This window comes from Thunnus albacares, chromosome 18 (genome assembly GCF_914725855.1).
Source record: "Thunnus albacares chromosome 18, fThuAlb1.1, whole genome shotgun sequence".
In the NCBI taxonomy this organism is placed as follows: Eukaryota; Metazoa; Chordata; class Actinopteri; order Scombriformes; family Scombridae; genus Thunnus; species Thunnus albacares.
Genome location: NC_058123.1, coordinates 29,489,447 through 29,508,691, shown reverse-complemented (window position 1 = coordinate 29,508,691; position 19,245 = coordinate 29,489,447). Strand labels below are relative to the sequence as shown.

General features: G+C 38.9%; 1 protein-coding gene across 1 annotated transcript in view; it reads left to right on the top strand.

Moving 5' to 3' along the window:
• Positions 1-1,992: 1,992 nt before the first annotated feature.
• The window catches only part of megf10 (multiple EGF-like-domains 10), a 69,041-nt gene continuing 51,788 nt past the window's right edge, over positions 1,993-19,245 (top strand). The window contains exons 1-2 of the mRNA XM_044334423.1: positions 1,993-2,240; positions 17,999-18,134. Of these exons, the coding sequence (XP_044190358.1) occupies positions 18,016-18,134 (119 nt within the window). The 5' untranslated portion in view covers positions 1,993-2,240; positions 17,999-18,015. The remainder of the gene's footprint in view (positions 2,241-17,998; positions 18,135-19,245) is intronic.

Below are 19,245 nucleotides of genomic sequence, written 5' to 3'. Positions count from 1 at the left end.
AACGCAAAATGAAAATATCAAGTATGTACACGATCTTATGAAATAATAATAATTCTAATTATTATTAATAAGAACCACAGTAGGATATTGGTCGTTTTATTTTGTTTTCATGTTTCTCTTATCAAATCAGACTTCCGATCAGATTTTTTTTTAACAGAATAGAAGCTTCCTCTCTGAAATGGTTCTCCATCCTCAAAACAAACAAACAAACAAAAAAAACAAAAACAACAACAACAACAACAACAACAAAACACGTATATGATAATAATTGTCCTAATAAGGTTTAAGAACTTTTAAGAATGTATAATGTTGCAGTGGTGGTTTCTGTCATAAAGCCAGCTCAATTGAAGATGAAGTCTGCATCTGATAATTGATATCCAAAGATATCATAAAGTCCCTTTTCAATTTTAGACAGAGACCAACCCTACACACAAACACAAGACTACAAACACCCAGACCTGATATCCAGTTAACATGGTCAGAAATAAAACACAATAAAGTTGAATGCTTAATTCCTTTGTGGTGCCCAATAGATCGGCCCCTTTCCACTGTGAGAAATGTTCTTACAATGGGAGGTAATTTGGTTTTTAAGTCTAACAAGGCTTTTTTGAGCAGTCAGAAGCTTGGTTTCGATGAGTTGATGAGAACTGTTTTACCAGCTGGTGGCAGCAAAGTCAAAGTGACGTTAAACTGAAGCCCTGGCAACACACTTTAATGTTGCACTGTCAGCAGGGCTGCTTTCAAAAGCAAGAGTGTTGTCTTTTGACAAATTTTGCCGAGAGCTTTTAGTACCATGGCCTCTCATGGGGGGAGTTATCTTAAAATATAACAGAAGTTTTTTTTCCTGCAATTATTATCTGATATACCCTAAACTAAAAATCAGGATATTTTCTCAGCTCAATTCGAGATCTCAAACAAACACACAAATTGCCATAATAGGGGGTTACCATACCCACACAAATGTTGTTAAAGGTTATTTAAAAACAATGTGGATTAATGTATCAGTTAATGTCTTTGTGCTGTATTTCAAACATGTGTTTGCAGTAAGCACTCCTACATAAACGCTATCAACATTTCTAGACAAACTATTTATCTTTTTTTTTGTATTTTTAAAATAAACTCTAGGTTTTCTGTGGGTCAGTTATTTTGTGGTAATTTGATGGAACACAGTTTGATTTAGGAATATGCACCATGAGCACAAACTCCAAACTAGATAAGAAAAGAATAACTTACTCAAAGAGCACTCACTAGATTTCTCAGGAGCTTTTGTCTGCAACTAGTGGACCTTGAGTTAATTTATTGAGTTATTTTGTCAGAATGAACCTCCTGCTTGAGTCTTAAAACTATGTTGACATATAGCCTCTTGGCAAGCAGGGCCACAATGTTAGGGAATAATGCAAGAGCCACATTAGTTTATATTGTTCTTTAGTTGTGCAGATTATTGAACAATTTTGCAGTTACCAAAAACATTGACATGCACTGAACTTGAGAATAGTGGAGCCCCTGGGGGGTCTGGGAACCTGTGGCAGCTACCAGCATTGCCCAGTTGGCAATCTGGCCTTGGTGGAAGAACAATAAAAACTGAAAATATTATTAAATAAAACTAAATTAAATTAAACTAAAATAAACTCTGATTTTGAGGCTACTCTAACATGGAACACATTTATTAAAATAATTGTTTAATCTAGTGAGAAATTGTCATTTATCTCCTGATACACAAGTAATATCAGTTTGACCTACAGCTGTCCTATCAAAACTATAAAATATCAGTAATGTATTATCGATATTTGGGATTTCTACAATGACTCGGATTGACTATTCAGTCATTTCAGTCTAAATGTAGCGACTGTAACTAGAAACATTTACATTTTTTCGAAGTCATGAATGAATTAAAAATCTATGTAGCGCAGTGAAACAAATAAATGATGCATATTGTGCCCATGTCCAGACGGTGACAGGCTGTCATTGGTGGAGAGACTGCTTACGTCACGGCAGCAGTCCGGCCAGTGTTTTGAGAATGGGAAAAGTTTGTCAGTGCGGATGAGACGCTCACAGCGACTCTGATCTTCCGACTGAACACTGCGACACACAGCGCATTCAATTACTTCATCTTAATGTCTTGTGGGATCTCAGGAGGACAACACCGTTACTTTTCATTATCAACTACTGGACATATCACCAGCAGCACCAAAGGACGGATCCATGAACAAGGGCAGGATCGCTGTTCTCTCATAGATAAGGTAAACTTGTTTAAAGGAGATGAACCTTGAATGAGCTCTTATTGTTTCACTCATCACACTGCGGATATTTTATACGCTCAATTATCCGTCATATGTCAATTAGTTATTTGTTTGTTTGTTTGTTTGTTTGATGTTGTTTTTGAGGTATGGGCTGCAGAACGTAAATGTCTTGTTTGATGCGTTTTTTTTTTACCATTATAAGAAAAGTACGTCTACAACTTTTGTATGCAGAGGCGGTAAAGTATATTCCTGTGCTTCTTTATTTACTTAGAATGTGTAGTAACTAGAGGGGTTTATATTCAAAATATATATTAAACCATGAAACATATATTACATATTATTATGTAATATATGTTGTAGTTACATGAACATTTTAGCATTTAACATTTGAATGCAGAACTTTTAATGATTTATTATTTAGCTACTTTTGTTTAGTGAGGATCCGAAGATTGTCTGCAAGACATACCGAATGATTACAGATTTGATATTATTGCTCCACTGAGCAGTAATAGATAGCGAGGAGGAGGAGAGGTTATTCTCCTATATTTATGTTCAGTAGGCTATATATTGTTATTATTATGCAGAATAAATGTAGGCTCTCTGTTTTCCCTCTTTAGACAGAAATAGAAACATTTGCATTGTGACTCATTGTGGTTGACTGGAATTGGATTTTAGAAATAGTATAATATAGTCAATATTTATCTCGACACTCCCTGCGTATCCTGTTTACAGTTCACAAAAACGGTTTCACCTGTATATAGTCATTGCTTGTGTATCTTTTTAAAGATCATTGTGTTGTGTGGATAATAACCAGTCCCCCCCACCCACCCACCCACCCAACGCACGCGCGCGCGCGCGCACACACACACACACACACCACACAAAGGTTTGCCCATATAAACTTAGAGATTTGATTTTCAATTACGTGTAAATATGTGTAATCTTTCATGATGGTTTTATTAGTTTAACAGTTATATTTTCCTCTTTATACTTCTACATTATACAGAAAATATTATACTTGTACCCCACTACATTTTTTCATTCAATTCACTATCAGTTTATAAAAAAGATGCATTATCATAGTACAGTATATTATCAAGTTGAATATTTTGAGATTAGAAAATATCACTTCTCAGAAATAGCCTATATAACTGTAGCTGTAAATCTAACTATAATTTGCACCTCAGCAACACAAAACCTTGTATTTCTCAAACCTACATTTCTATGACCTACATCCTACTACCTTTCCCGTCCACTGACAATTGGCCAGCAAAAATCCCAGAAATGCCTAAAGCACCATTAAACAGTGACCAAGCTACTCTTTGCCACAAGGCCAAACTATTTTAGGAGGGAAGATGTTGCCACCAGTGCTCTGGAAAGAGAATGGGCTATAGCAGTCCTGCTTTCACTTTATGGTCATGCAACGCAGTGTCTGGATGGAAGACATGCTGATATTCTTCTGTAGTTGGTGTTTGACATGCAGCAGAGTTATGGGAAGTTAGGCTGCAAAATTGTATTTGTTTGATATTTTTGGATAGAAATTGAACTATAGTTTATCATCATTTCAGGATACTGTATTTAGCACAGCATATGAGTTTGACCTGTACTGACAGAAAATGAGGTGTCAAAACAGAGCAGGGATTTCTGGCACAACATCACCTACTTTCAGTGTGCATGGAGAATGAAAGTTGTCTGAAGAGGTCAAAACTCCAGCAACACTTGCAGTATGACAAACATCTTTATTATTGTGTGGTACCAATGTGTTACAAATGCGTTGGTACCAGGCAATGGGTACAGTCAGAGAGAAATGTCTCAATAAATTGCATTGAAAATGAGACTACACCAGAACCTGAAGCTTTACGTGACAAAACGGCCTGATCACATCCTTAAACCCAACCCAAAACCAGATGCTTTGAAGGGAACCACAGGACTTAAGTTGTCTATGGGTACAAAGAAACATGTTTGAAAGTGTTTGTTGAAAGGAATGTCCAACATGTTAGGAAATACCTCTATTTGTTGTCTTATCATGTGTCAGATGAGAAGGTAATTGTGCTGGAAGGCGTTTTTTTTTTCCACCACTGAGAGAACTAGGCTCACAGTTTTCCTCTACTTTGAACCTTTGTGCCAAGTTTACCACATCTTGGACCTGTCTGTACATGATATGCTATCAATATTCATGAGGTTTGACAACCAGTAAGCATATTTCTTTTTTTTAAATATCTTTCCTGCATAAAACCTAAATGGGATATTTTTTGCTGCATGTGATTATCTGAGGCTTATTAGATTTTTACTTCGACTTTGAATTTCTGATATTTTATAGGTACATGTCTCTTGGATCCTTTTGCCGTCTTAAACTGAAGAATTTTACTATGCATTGCAAAGCTGTACTTTCTGTTCTGTGGCTGGATTCCTTTTCATTTCATTGCATATAGAGTTTTTTTCCAAATGGCCCACCTGTTCCTGTTAAGAGCAGTAAGGGACTCACTGGAGAAAGACTGAACAAATAGTGCCCAGGAGACTTTAATGGGTTTAATAAGTTGCACCTGCCAAAATCTCACACACACATACACACACACAAACTTTTCCAGACCACCAACTGCAATTGTTGTAAGACTGAAAGGCCAGTGCCTGTCAGATGCAACAACGTTAACATATTGCACACACACTTGCTTACTCACACATGTTTGGTGTTGTCAGTATTGTGTTGAGAACATGATGGTGTGAGTACAGTAGATGTACTGACATGAACTAGCACTCCTAATAAGTGACCTGTTGCTGAAATACATTTTCACATACTGTTTGGCCCATATATGCTGCTAATGTAGTTCTGTAACAGTCTGTCCATCAGTAGCCATGGCGTCTCTCAGAATGTCACAAATGTGCATGTGCTGCTGAAAATTTGTAGATGAGGCATTTCAAACTGATTAAATGTCTTAAATGGCTGTTTCTTTGGAGCTTCTACGATGTTGTATGGTAGTAATAGTTGAAGTTGAAGCCCTTATATGCTGGTTTGAAGTTACACCTGATTTGAAGAACTGAAAGAAGTTGATGTGGCATTTAAAACAAGCACTTCAGGAAGTTGAAATGGCAATTTGAAGTTAAAAAAAACAACTGAAGTTTCAGGTGTAGTGTAAGCACATGCAAGTGATGAAAGGAGTTAGGTGAATTCACTCTAATGTAATATTACATCTTCAAGAACAAATGAATACCTTCCAGCAGGTGATGCAGTTCAGCTGTGTAACCTGCTTATGGACAGTAGTAATTTCATCTTTGCTTGATCAGTGCTTGTTGAAGTAGATTTCCTCTGATGCATGTGCTGGTGTAGGAATAGTTGGCTGCTTAAGAGCCTCAAATGAAAGAGTTCTTGACAGGGAAATGCAATTTAGTTGTCCATTTATTTCCTCCATTCAACTCATAGTTTTCTGCAGTATAATCAAAGAAACAAATGCATAATACAACAAATCAACCTATCCATAATTAAGGTAGAAATGTAATCAAATGTATGGTCACAAACATAATTCAAACTGTCAAGAAGGAAACTCACTTTGATGTTTACATGTACACTAATATTCCGCTATTATTCTGAATATAACAATATTCTGAATGTGATATGGGTCATGTAAATAGCATATTCTGCTTGGATATTCCAGATTAGGCCTTATTCCAAATGTAGCATTTTCCGATTAAGACATGTGGGATATGCTGGTATTATTCAGGTTTTAGGAGCATTCTTTGGACATATACAGTGCATATAATATGGAATATGCATCTTAAATGGGGTTTTTATTGCAGTTTGTGACACACAGCCTCTTGTCTGTTTACAGTCAGCTTTGTGCGTTGTAAACAAACCAACTGGCCAGCAGTTTACAAGGCTGGGCTAGAGATGCATGTCAGGCTGGTTGTGTAACGCACCCTGTGCAGGCAAAATGACATATGCTGGAGCAGGAAGGCAGAAAGGGTAGAGGAATGAGAGGAGAGCAGAGAGCTGTTCAGGATGACCTGGAGAAACAGAGTGCCCCATCTCCACAACAAGGACAGAGGAGATTGGTTATTATCCTGACATGCAGCCATGGACTGACGGTGACAACTTGGTGTGTGATGCACCAAAAACACTCAGCAGTGTATTAAACATCATGGGACAATGTAGGTACTGGATGTGCCTGTAACTATAAATTTATAATATCAGTCATCAATATCACTTACAGATGGGTGACAAATTAAGGGAAAAACCGGTACAGGTCTGAATGCTTGCCCCCTACAGTGAGGGGATCTGGTGGCTCTGTTATGGGGCATTTTGCTGGCATGGTTTGGGTCCACTTGTCCCCTTAGAGGGAAGGGTCACTGCAAATCAAAACAAATGTGTTCTGAGTGATCACCTTTATCCTATGATGAAACATTTCTATCCTGATGGGAGTGGCCTCTTCCAGGATAAAAATATCACCATCCATAGGGCATGAGGGGTCACTGAATGGTTTGATGAGTATGAAAATGATGTGAATCATATGCTATGGCCTTTGCAGTCACCAGATCTTAACCCAACTGAACACCTATGGGAAATTTTGGACCGACATGTTAGACAGCGCTCTCCACCACCATGATCAAAGCACCAAATGAGGGAGTATCTGGTATATCTTGGAAGAATGGTGTTCATCCCTCCAGTAGAGTTCAGAGACTTGTAGAAACAATGCCAAGGCACATTGAAGCTGTTCTGGCAGCATGTCATGGCCCAACACCTTACTAAGATACTTTATGTTGGTTTTTCCTTTAATTTGTCACCGTCTGTATAAATATCAGGCAGCAGCTCACTAATGTTTTTCACATTGCTGGTTTCTTAAGAGCTTGTGATTCTCAGGATTGAAGTGGCACTCATCAAAATCTTTAACAAGCAATTCGGTGACTGGATGGTAAGGATCCAATACAATGGGTGGGACAGAGTCTCCATGAGCTGCCGGGAGGTTTCTGAGCCTTACATCCACTCTTATGAGTCCAGTTAGTTTCTAAAATTCAGGGGTGAGAGATTTGAGTCTACTGTTGGGAGGAACAGACTGCTTGTAAAGCCATGAGCTCAGTGGGGAAACATTGTATCAAGAGACTGACCTCAGCATCACTGTAAGTGGGTATTGATTAGGTACCATTTAAGTTGGCCATTTTAAGGGTTTTGTTTGTTACCTCTACAAGATCCTTCCATGAAATGTGCTGAGCTGGGTCAGGTTAGTGTGATGTTTGACAGTCAGACCACAGTAAGTGAGGTTTCAGAACTCAGTAAGGTCTTGCTGGGCTGAGAAATTGGGTCTTACAGGGGAATGTTGGAGAAAATGTGGACCATTGCTCCACTTCAACCAGAGTTTTGACTCGTTATATCATCAGCAGGATTGTTGTCTGAATCAGAGTCTCTGACATGTTTCTGAACTGCAAAGATGGCACAGCAGGGGCTGAAAGTTGTACCAAATGCTATTCATTTACATCTGGTGTGACGTCTCTGTTCATGTTCCACCTGAGTAGAGGTGTGTCCTCAGGTAGCAACTGGACCTGGTGAAACATTCTCTTTATGTCACCACTGACCGCTAATGGGTGTTGACGGAAACATAGCAGAAGATCAATAAAAGATGGGCTCAGAGTGGAACCTGGGAGTAGCTGGTCATTTAGAGATATACCCTGGTATTTAAACAAACAGTTAAACACCAGATGCGCCTTGTTATTGTTATGGACTAAATGATGGGGTTAGTGCCAGGATTCGACAGAACTGTTGACAGTCTCTGGAATTGTGTACATGCAGCCACTGGCCCTCCCTTTGGATCACATTGCACAGACAATGGGCAAGATGAGATGAACATTGTCTGAGCCGATCAGCACAACCAGTGGAACTTTACTGAAAGGTTGAAGGGGAAGACCTCTCAAGTGTACATACGAACACTGAAAGGATTGAATTTGGTGTGTCTGGTCGATGAGGTTGATTTCCTTGGCTGTGAAAGCCTTGTGTATGGTGTATCTGGTATTGGGCCTTTAAATAGGAGAGATTTCAAAACGACTGTTCTCCCTTCAAGGTGTGTGAGGTCAGGACAAACTGTACGGAGGGCAAGTATGTCCCTTTTCCCTGAAAGTTTGAGTTGTTCAGATGCTGAAGGTAAATCATGGTTCAGAATGCACCATTATCCAGTATGGCATATGTTTGGGAGAGACAAGTTCCCATTCCACAGCAGTATTGGACTTACCTTTAGTAGCACCTGATGTGAGAAGCTGGCATGTGAGAAGTAGTCTCTGCTGTGAGACAGTGCAGTGTCACCGGAAGATTTTCTTCCTGGCTACAGAATACAACTCTCCATATTCGGGGCAGGGTTTCGTTAGCTTACAGTCAGATGCTGAGTGTGAGGTACCGCCACATTTCCAACACCGGTTCTCCCCTTTTATCCACTCCTGTATTTTCTCTCTGGGTGGCTCTCTAAGATTTGAGCACTTCGTAAAATAATGTTCATAGCTGCGGCAAAAGAGGCAGTGAACATTAGACTTCTTATGTGTGCTTGTGGGAGAATTCACATGTTAGTCTGCTGCTCTTCTTGATAGCGTTGGGCAAGTTGATTTGAGAGTCTCTGCTGCTGAACCTTTGACTGTAGCCATCCAGCCAAGTCCTTCAAGTTATATGGGTTAAAAGTGGCTGAAGTAAGTATTCCCTGAAGCGGTAAGAACTTGATGAAGCTATCTCTCAAATATTTAGGCAATTTGCTGAGTAGTCAGTCAACGTGAGAGCAGCAGTTTAATTCATAGCCTGTCGGGCCCTCTAATGACATCAGCATGCTCACCAACAAGTGGACCCTCAAGAAAAAGCTCTGGAACCCTTGGGAGTCTCCAGTCTTTACATCAGGTGATGTAAGTATTGGATCTATCGCACTCTGAGCTAGTTGATGAGGCTGACCATACTGTAGATGAAGGGCTGCATTGTAGCTGTGTAGGGAGCTGGGGCGTGACGACAGGATTGAGCAATCTGAGTTTGAGGTGTCCCAAAAGAACATGATATTTGTATTTCTCCCTTAGTTGTGGGTAAGGGTTAAGAATGAATGCCATGCTTTGAACTGGCAGAATGACCAGTCTTCATCTGAGTACACCTGGGTACACCTGAGCACACGTGGAGTCAATCAGGAGGGTTATGTAAGAGGTAAGTTGTGTCTAAGTCCTCTAGGGGCAGTGTTCCTTAACATCACAGAGGGAATTCACAACACTTGGATAACTGAAACAGACAAAGATCTTTGAGTGATTATCTCAATTAATGTAATCATGAAATAGCAATGAAATCAAACTCTCATGAGATACCATTTGCATGGATGTACAGACCATGTAAATGAGGTTCTTAATGAAATGGTCATTTGCATCTTAACTGTTGGAGGTGAACTGTTGCCCTGACGCTGATGACATGTAGCGAGTGTAGTGTTGGTGTGCAAGGAAACATGCTGTAGGAGGACACTCTATGGTGCAGTGTTTCCCCAGTGAAAATGAGTGAGGGAAAGTCAGCTTACACTGCAGGAGAAACACAGCTGACTGGAAGATGAAAGCCAAAACACAGCATGGCCAACAAAACTAGACAACACACACACACAACACACACACACACACACACACACACACACACAGAGCTGTGTTTTCTCACAGGTTTCAGTCAGCCAATCAGAAGTGACAAATGTTTTTGAGTAAACAATTCAAAGATATTTAGATTGTTGCTTTCATCTTCCCAGTTCTGACTGTCATGACAGAATGTGTGCTCACCAATACATTAGGAGTGTTTCCCACATGTTGAGAATTTATTTGTGGGTGTCAGTCCTTGGGGGCTTAGAAGTTGCAAAAATCACTGTCTTGCAGGGAAATTGTTTTTCATTCAATATCACTATTCCAATGTTTCTTTTACACCCTCAGAATAATGATCACCGCAGCACATCATGGGCTCAGCTTGTCAGACTCAACACTACGCGTATGTGGAGTTTACTATACTATAATCAATCTAAGCTGTACTTTGTCAGGCTTGCTCAACCTCCATTAGAGTCAGCTGTAAGCCTACTTCATCAGCCACAGCTGTTGTTTTGTCAGGCACGACCAATGAGCCTCGATGGGAAAGTAAGAGTGCTGCTCGTGCCCACTTCTTTCTTGAAGAAACTCCAAATCTGTAGATTTCATACTGGAAGCTGTCAGATTCCAACAGATATCTCTGTTCCCATAGCAGTTCTATAGTTCTAGAAATTGAGGATAAAAATAGGGACAATATGTAAATGGCATGCTGATTATTCACCACAACCTCAAAGTAAGAAAAAAAACTGTTAAACTAGTATGCTGAAATTAGATTTTTTTAGCAAATAATTCCCAGAATAAAAAGCGAAAAACAGAATAATCAGTTCCAGTTATTTGCCATGTTTACAGCGTGAGTTATGCTCTTAGTTTTAATAAATAATGTTTAGGCCTTGCCTAGATGTTTTATTGGACATTAATATGTATTGCTTTTTAGTGAAACTTCAGGACCTATGGCTCAGTTGTACTTGAAGTTATGCAAAGTTCTTGCATAACATTAGCAAGGTGATGTTGTGCATGCAAACTAACTAACTAATTTGTGTACTGTACCACTTTGTATCAAGATGGGCACTGATGTAGGTCAATCAAACAGCAACTTTGAATTTTCAAGGATTTATTGCTTCATTTTTGTTTTCTGGGCTGTTTCTGGAGCTGTTACATATCAATGTAGCGCTTTCTTCATTCGAAACATTACCCGTGAACATAATCCAGGCTGCGATTACCTTGTCAACGCAACATAATTGGGAAAGCAATTTAGTTGTATACGGATGTAATTTCTAGGAGACACTTTTTTTCATGTATATATATATATATATATATATATATATATATATATATATATATATATAGTTAATCCTCAACTGCTGTAATTATTTCCACACAAGCAATAGTTTAAAGTTTAGGGAACATAATTCAAATTCTGTTTATCTTTATACACTCAAAACACAAACACAATCACATGCACATGCGCATATGCCCAGCAGCTAGTGTCATTGAAAATATTTTCCTGTATGCATTGTTTATAAAAAAAACCCACCTGATCACTATATCAGCCCTTTGAGGAGACAAACAACTCACTCAAATCACTTGTTAACTATAAAAAATTCTTACCAAATACTCAAGCATTTACTGACAGTGGAAAATTGGCTATAGAATGCCAAAGTAGAAAAATGATCACAAAAAACTGTACATCATTTTAGCTACATTTTAGATGCTTTTGAGAAAACAGGACCCACAAACTACATGTGTTGGCAAATAAATATTGCTCCATGGCCTGAGTGCAGCCTTTGTCTGGTTCTGGATGGACATCAGACAGCAGGTCTTGGTTCCTGGCAGGCCTTTGAGCGGACAGAAAGGCGTGAATACTGTGCTGCCTGGAACAGTGTATCAAAGTTGTGCAGCCCAGTCTAATCCGCTCCATTAGGGGTTGTGTGTCTGGAGCCCTTTCACACACACAGCATGGCCCTTGTTTGTGCAGCAGTGCAGTTGTCTTGGGGTGGGGAGGGTTTCTGCGTTGGTGGCTGCAGCTGTGCCCTCTCTTAGCTCAGTGAAACCAGAGAGGACTGGCCCTGCTGGCCCATAAACAGCCTGCACAGACACACTGTCAGCAGCCATACAGCCACTGGATACATCTTACAGGCTTCCACCATCAACTAACATTTTCGAAAGAAGGCTAGCCAGAAGACACGGGGCTAACCTTATTGGCCTCTATAAGTTTAGCTCGCTCGCTAGCACAGAGAGATTCATCAAGCAGCTGGAGTGATAAAGTGGCCATATCGTGTGCTGTAGTTGCCAGCTGTTTCTGTACTATTAAGGAAGAACACCAGACACACTCACTGTAGACACTGACATATCCTAAAGATCCCCCAGAGGTTTAAGTGATACTTTTATCTTTGGATTAGATTTTAGAACCTTTTTTAGTGCACATGTCTTTCTCACATAATTTTTTACAGCATACATGGGGTTTGATTCTTTTCTCGTAAAAACTCACACCACTCAAGAGCATACCAGAATTTGTTTAACCCAATTATTGATATTTAAGATCCCTGTCAGTCATAAATCGATATAATGATAATGTTATAAATAACAAATGCTATATAATACTTATCATTTGTGTCTGATCCTAGTTTTCACAAAGGTGTTCAATTACTAAGTTAAAATTCTTCAAATAACATTTAAAAAAGGCAGAATCTATGAATATGCAAAAAATTTTCATTTCAAATGTTGAGCTGCTTTACAGTGATGTCTCTTATCACTGTAAAGTCCATTCTCAGTGTACGTGCACTGGAGGCTTTCCAACATTGACATCACACTGTAAGTTGAATACATGTTGGGCTTCAAAACTAGCTATGTTATGAAATCCTTACGGTGCATCTGCATGTTTAAGTCCCCCTCCACTCAAACATCTGTTTTTCTTTTTGTTACTTCACTGTGATGTTTCTACGAGCATGATTTGTGACATCACAACTAGTGTAGCCAATCATGGTCCAGTATACAACTAGTTGATTCAAGTTTTTTGTGGAAAAGCCATATCAGACACAAATTATATAAAAATACTCTGCCTTAATGCCTTAAAACTTGTGTTGAGGGGATCTTTAAACTGAGCACAGAGAAACGTTCCTCCTTTAGCAAATGAATGTGAAAACAAACTCTGCACACCCGCTTCAGCAGCCTGAGTTAGCCAAATCAAGTCGTTATCTTTATCCTAGTAGGTTCAATGCTGGTGGTTTGTCCCAGTCTGGTGTTCAAACAGTGCTGTCCTCCATGGTTGGGGTTAGTGTTTAATTTAAGTTAATGTTAGGTTATGGTTAGGCGTGTAGAGATAACTGGTTGGGGTTAGGCTAAGTTTGGGTTGAGGTTAAAAAGCAATCTAAAAACCTGTTTTAGCTTGACCGCACCCCCTTCACAAATACAAAAAATGTATTTAAACCCAGTCTACTACTAGTTGTCTCTTGGTTTCATGATCTTAATCTCTGTGTGTTTTCACTTTACAACTCCATACTCTAGAACGCCGTTAATTTTTCATTGATTTTTTTTTATAGTCTACAGGACAGCTTGATTTTCTCTGGAAGGAAAATAATTACAGTTGCTCAGTTGCTATGACTACACTGGGACCAGAGTCAATTCATAGTGTAATAAAGTGACTACATATAATTTACAAATTCAAAAAAGTGGATTTAGTGTTAAATTACTCTTTTAGGAATTGCAGAGACCAACATGTTAGGGTGAGGACCAATGCTGGGTTCAGGTTAAGATTGGGGAGAAACAGAATGATGGGGAAACAGACTTTGATGCAACACTGGCAACAAACTTACATGCAACTTCATGAGGTACTCTTCCACAGCTTTAAGGGGGCTTGTCGGTGTCTGTGTTTGATTGACAGCAACTGAGGGGGCATGTTGGTGTCTGTGTTTGATTGACAGCAGCTGGAGGGGCGTGTCTGTGTTTGATTGATAGCAACTGGAGGGATATGTCGGTGTGTAGCTAGCAGGCTACCCATACAGATCAGAGACAAAGTAAACAAACTGCTGTAGCCACAAGTCATGGACAGACAGTGTGTTGTTTACAGGGATTTTAAATAGCAATGACCAAACCAGCAACTAACAGGCCCATCATGTTGCATTGCCATGTTTCTACAGTAGCCCAGAACAAACAAACCAAACACTGGCTCTAGAGAGGGCCTTTCGTGTTTTTTGCAAGTTTTGTTGCCACCGCAGGTTCTTCTACTTGCTTGGAAGAGGGGGGAGAGGGGAGGGCTTTTCAGTTTGTTGCATAAACAGTCATAAATACTATAAGTGTGGTATATATTGTGTACTGTATTTTTGTAACACATTCCACATCAGTGTATACCATTTCAAAATGCCTTATATGATAGACCTTTATCCCAGCTGCCATTTTGACTTGCCGTAGCAGGATGAGCACAGGTGGAACTAATAACATTAATGATGGCTCTGTTCCACGACTGTCACTTTCTCTATACAGGCCACTGTGGCCACAAGTGTTTCTCACAGGATAAAGAAGTGCTAAAATGTAGTGTAACAGCATCACAGGTGGAGGGAGTGATCAGTGAACTGACTCAGTAATGTCAGTTACGTAGCAGCATCTATCTGACATTAGCCACCACAAGTTACTGGTCATACCACACCAAGTAATGCTGTAGCTGCAAAATCTTTGAGTGTGTTGACTTGAACAAGGGGGATTTTTATTGCTTATGAATTCAACTTTTTACCTGCAAGAGGAAGAATGAGTTCTTTCAAAAACAGTGAGCCAGCATGTACAATAGCAGGGCTCTGGAACTTGTTCACTTAAATAAGATACAGCTGTTATTAATAACACCTCTTCTTTTCCTGCTACAATAAAATGGCTGCTTGTTTAGGAGCCTGTTGAACTTGAATCACATATACTTTATATTTACATTTACATTTCTGTTTTGTCATTTGGCAGATGCCTCTATCCAAAATGACTTACAAGAGAGGCAAGACAATGAAGCGTTATTGGACAGTGACTCTGAAAGCGCCATGTTACAAACTCTCAAGTAGCTTACCAAGTACAAGTGCAATGAGAAAAGAGCCCTAGACAGAAGGGTTTTTTTGAAAATATATTACTGTTGACATTTTGCAAAGCATGTAAAAGTGTTTTTGATTTGATTGAAGATATTTTATGTCTTCCAGGTTTCCGTTAGTTTCAGGATGAAAATCAATTTGCAAAGACTTTAAACTTTTTTGAGTTAATCCATCACAGTGAAAATAATTTCTGCAGTTTTTTGTTGTATGGTAATGCACTGCTGATTTGTCTGATCAATCTTACAACATATTACAATGTTACAAACATAACTTTGACACTGCTACAGTGAAATTAATTTGAACCAGTGGCTGCCTGGAGTGAAGGAAGTGTCACTACTGAAAACAAAGCTGTTTCATTTGCTAATGCCAAACTGATCACAAATACCTTTTTAAAAACCTGATGATAAAATTCCTTGAGAGCACACTGATGTGTAGCTAATCATCACTGAAGTTCTTTTTCTGTTTTTGTTTAGTTGACTGTTTTTCTGCCTGGGTTTATTTGATGTTCCTCTCTCCAAGATGAAGTCCACACAGGTGATGTGACAGGACTACTGATGGTCAGGATACTTTGTTAGGCTGTTCACTGGGCAGACAGAGAAATATGCTTACTGAATGGCTGAGAGAAACACACACAAAAGACACTCACACAAAAGGATTGGGTTTTCTGTGCCTTCCTGCTCCCTGTATACACTTCAGCTCTGACATTTCAGTCAATCACAGGTAGTCACAATTACTGCAACTCCGTCAGTGATTACAGGTTCATGAGGATGGTGAGATGATAAGAAATCAAGACTTGGGCTGGCCTGGGCACTTTTGCTTTTAGAAGGGCCAGTTAAAGGAATGGTTCAATATTTTTTGGAGAAGTTCCTTTCCATGAATGCCATGTTTTAATTATCCAGCTTTTGAGAGTAGTCTGTCCTATGTCCAATTTTATAGTTGGGGAAATACATACACAGCGGGACTGCAGTTGTTTGTTGGGGTATATCAGAGGAATGAATCACCCCTACATATTGATTATAAATGAGATATATCTGGGTTGTTAGTGAAACCCATAGACACACCAGCACACTTTATATGCTGCCTAGAAATAGACAATGATTTATTATCTTACAATAGCAATTCTTAGCTTAAAATACTTAAGTCCTATGGGATGTAAAGACAAGCTTTGTTTAAACTCACAGAACTTTATTTGACTTTCTTAAGATACCTGATCAGTGAGGCTAAATTTTGGGAAATGTATATGAAATGGTGCTCAGGCATTTGATGAAATGGTGCCACCAATGAAACACCTATTTTATTTTTCCATTAGATATTTTCATTATATTTGTGTGAATTCAGTGTTGGTGTTATGATTTATGATTTTTTTCTGCTTCTGATTCCGCTTTGGTTCATGGACAGAAACTGTCTTTGCCTTGCAGGTCTTCCTTATCATTATAAGAAGCTTTGAAATACCTAAATAACACCAGAGCATTGTGGAACCACCAATCTGTTTCTGGAGTTCTGTCATTGTGGTAAACAAAATACCACCACTGCATAAAAGAAACCAGAGTATCTTCCATGTTTGTGGTTCCTCACCAGTCAGTAAAGATAGAACTGTGTTGAATATTGTTGATTATATGACCCAGAATTGTTTAAATCAAACATTTATGTAGCTAGACTAAAGGCACCATTTTGGAAATTCAAGGTTCCCATTGAAGGTTTCTGTGTGTGACTAATGTGTTTAGTGGTGAAAGAATGCAGCAAATTGCAAAGCTGAAGCTCCTCATGCTAACCAGTTTGTGCAAACAAAATCAAAGAAAAGACTTCAATGAGGAAACATAAAAGTACCAAATATAGAAAAGATGCCTCCATGGGGGAATGTTGGGTCGTTCTAAAATAAAAAGTATGGTCTGCTCTATGTGAAAAGTGCCCTGAGATAACTTCTTTTGTGATTTGGCACTATATAAATAAAATTGAACTGAATCGAATTGAAAAGATGACACTTTAGCCTGTAAGTCATATTCAGACTGCAGATAAGCTAAATTCGACATACACAGTATGAATGGTACATAATATTCGACAAATATCCTCACACACACATACACATTAGACTGGACTCCACTCACATGACTTGGTCAGAATCTGATGACTTCAGGCTTGACTTGACAGAATCAAAAAGACTTGCAACTCAGTTTTGACTTTAATACTGAATAATGAATTGGGATATCACTTGCACTTCAACCTTTGGTGCTGTAATAACTTGATAACATGTCCAAGCCCCAAGACTCATGTTTACCATGTTCCCCATCTTAAATAAGCATGTTAGCATGCTAACATTTGTACTTTTCTAAACACAAAGTACAGTGACCCTGCTGAAATATCATTAGCTTTGCAGGTATTTGCTCAGAAACCAACTTGGAAACATTTAGAAATTTGACCTAATGATGGTGCTAAAAAAGTTAAGGGATCACTGAAGTCTTTACAGCTCATCTTGAGGGGAATTTGAAGGTTTATACAAAATTTCATGGCAATCCATCCTGCTGTTGTTGAGATACTAGTAGCCTATACATGAAACCTTATGGTGGCATTAGAGGAAAAGCTAGAGGATCACCAAAGTCAGAAGGAATTATCCTACAATCTAAAATGTAGTTGTTGAGATCTTTCTGTTTGGCTCAAAATGGTGCAGTGACCCACTGACAGACCGACACTGTTCAGTGTTCAAATGGGCACCTGACTGCTGTTTTAAGACACGTTTGAAAAATTGTGAAGCTATCCTTTAATGTTGTAAGTGACCTGACAAAAGGTCAAGCGAAAGGTTGCTTTTGTCTGGTCAATGTGCTCTCTGAAAGCTGCTGTTTGTACAGTCATCACTCAACATCACTGTACTATTGCAAATGGACCAACAGAGTGATTAGTGTCAGCTAGCCGTTGTACATCAGTGTTGGTAGTGAAAGTTTAATTCATATCATGTCAATAATTAAAGCTGATCAACTCAATAATGGCTTGTGCATAAATAGTTAAGGACTCGAAACATAAAGTTTAAGACTTTGACTTGAGTCTGTCCCCTTTTTGAAACAAACATTTGTCTTTTTTGAATATCTTTTTGTGAAACTGAAACCCTCAGAAAAAGTTAACTTGTGTCCTCTCCTCATCCTCCCCTGTCTGAAGGTGCAGCTCTGACTGAGATGGCCATGTCACTGCGCTGCCGCAGGACAGTCTTATTGGCTGTGGCCTTCTGTTTCCTGCCTTGCATCACTTCCTCCCTCAACCTGGAGGATCCCAACGTCTGCAGCCACTGGGAGAGGTCAGTCACACTGCTGTGGTCATTGTTTTAAAGGATTCATCAATTAATTAATCCATAAATAAATAAACTAAATTAAAAAGTGATTCATTTTTTTGATATTGTAATAATAATATCATAATTAATTGATTTGTACACCAATGTATTACTTCCTCTTTTTATTAGTTAATGAAATGCTAGTTAATGAACAATTAGTAGCTTTATTACTATTTCCGTGACACTTGTGGTCCTCCATAATAATCATGCAAAGTGAGTTGATATTCTTCATGACAAAGGTGTTAAAAAGGTGAAATGAAGCTGTTGGCTGATTTCCAAATTTAAAAAAAAGCTTGGAAATCCATTAGTGAGCTGTAAAAGAAGAAAGGTGGAGGCAGATTTCCCAGCTATATTGCCTTTCACTGACTAATCTGAGGAAACAGCTGCATACGCACTCTGAGCCTTCCTGTGTTGTTATTGTCCTGAAGACTGACGATGCAGAAAGACTCAGAAGAAGACAAGAGAGTGAACAGAGGAGAGGGACAACCTTACACACAGACCGTTTAGGCTGATCAAGTTCAAGCCATCTTGAGTAGCATTTGCAGCATCGCTTGCACTTGCCATGTGGTTAGTTTAGCCTGCTCTGGCACTCTTCTTGGGTCGCCAACTGTGCACTGAGCTCAGTGTTGGTTTCAGTTGGTTTAGGTTAACAAAGGACACAGACAGAAACTACATCAAAATACTTCAGAGATGAGAGTTATTATTCACTGTCCATCACTGTCTCAACACACTATTGTCTGCAGCACGCCAACTATCTAGCATCCTCCAGATCTGACCCTCCTTCTTGATGATTGAAAACCAATCAATAGGACAAATGACAACCAGTCTGTCACACTATGTAATTTGGTACTAATTATTTATTATTAATATATTAATTATTATTTATTATTGGAAACTATGTTGAATTCCATGTCTACGGACAAATTTCATATGTTTACATGTTCAGCTGATCTGCTGTCACTGACTAGTGGTGGAAGAAGTATTCAGATCTTTTACTTAAGTAAAAATACCAATACCACAATGTTAAAATACTCCATTATAAATAAAAATCCTGTATGAAAAATCCTAAGTAATAGCA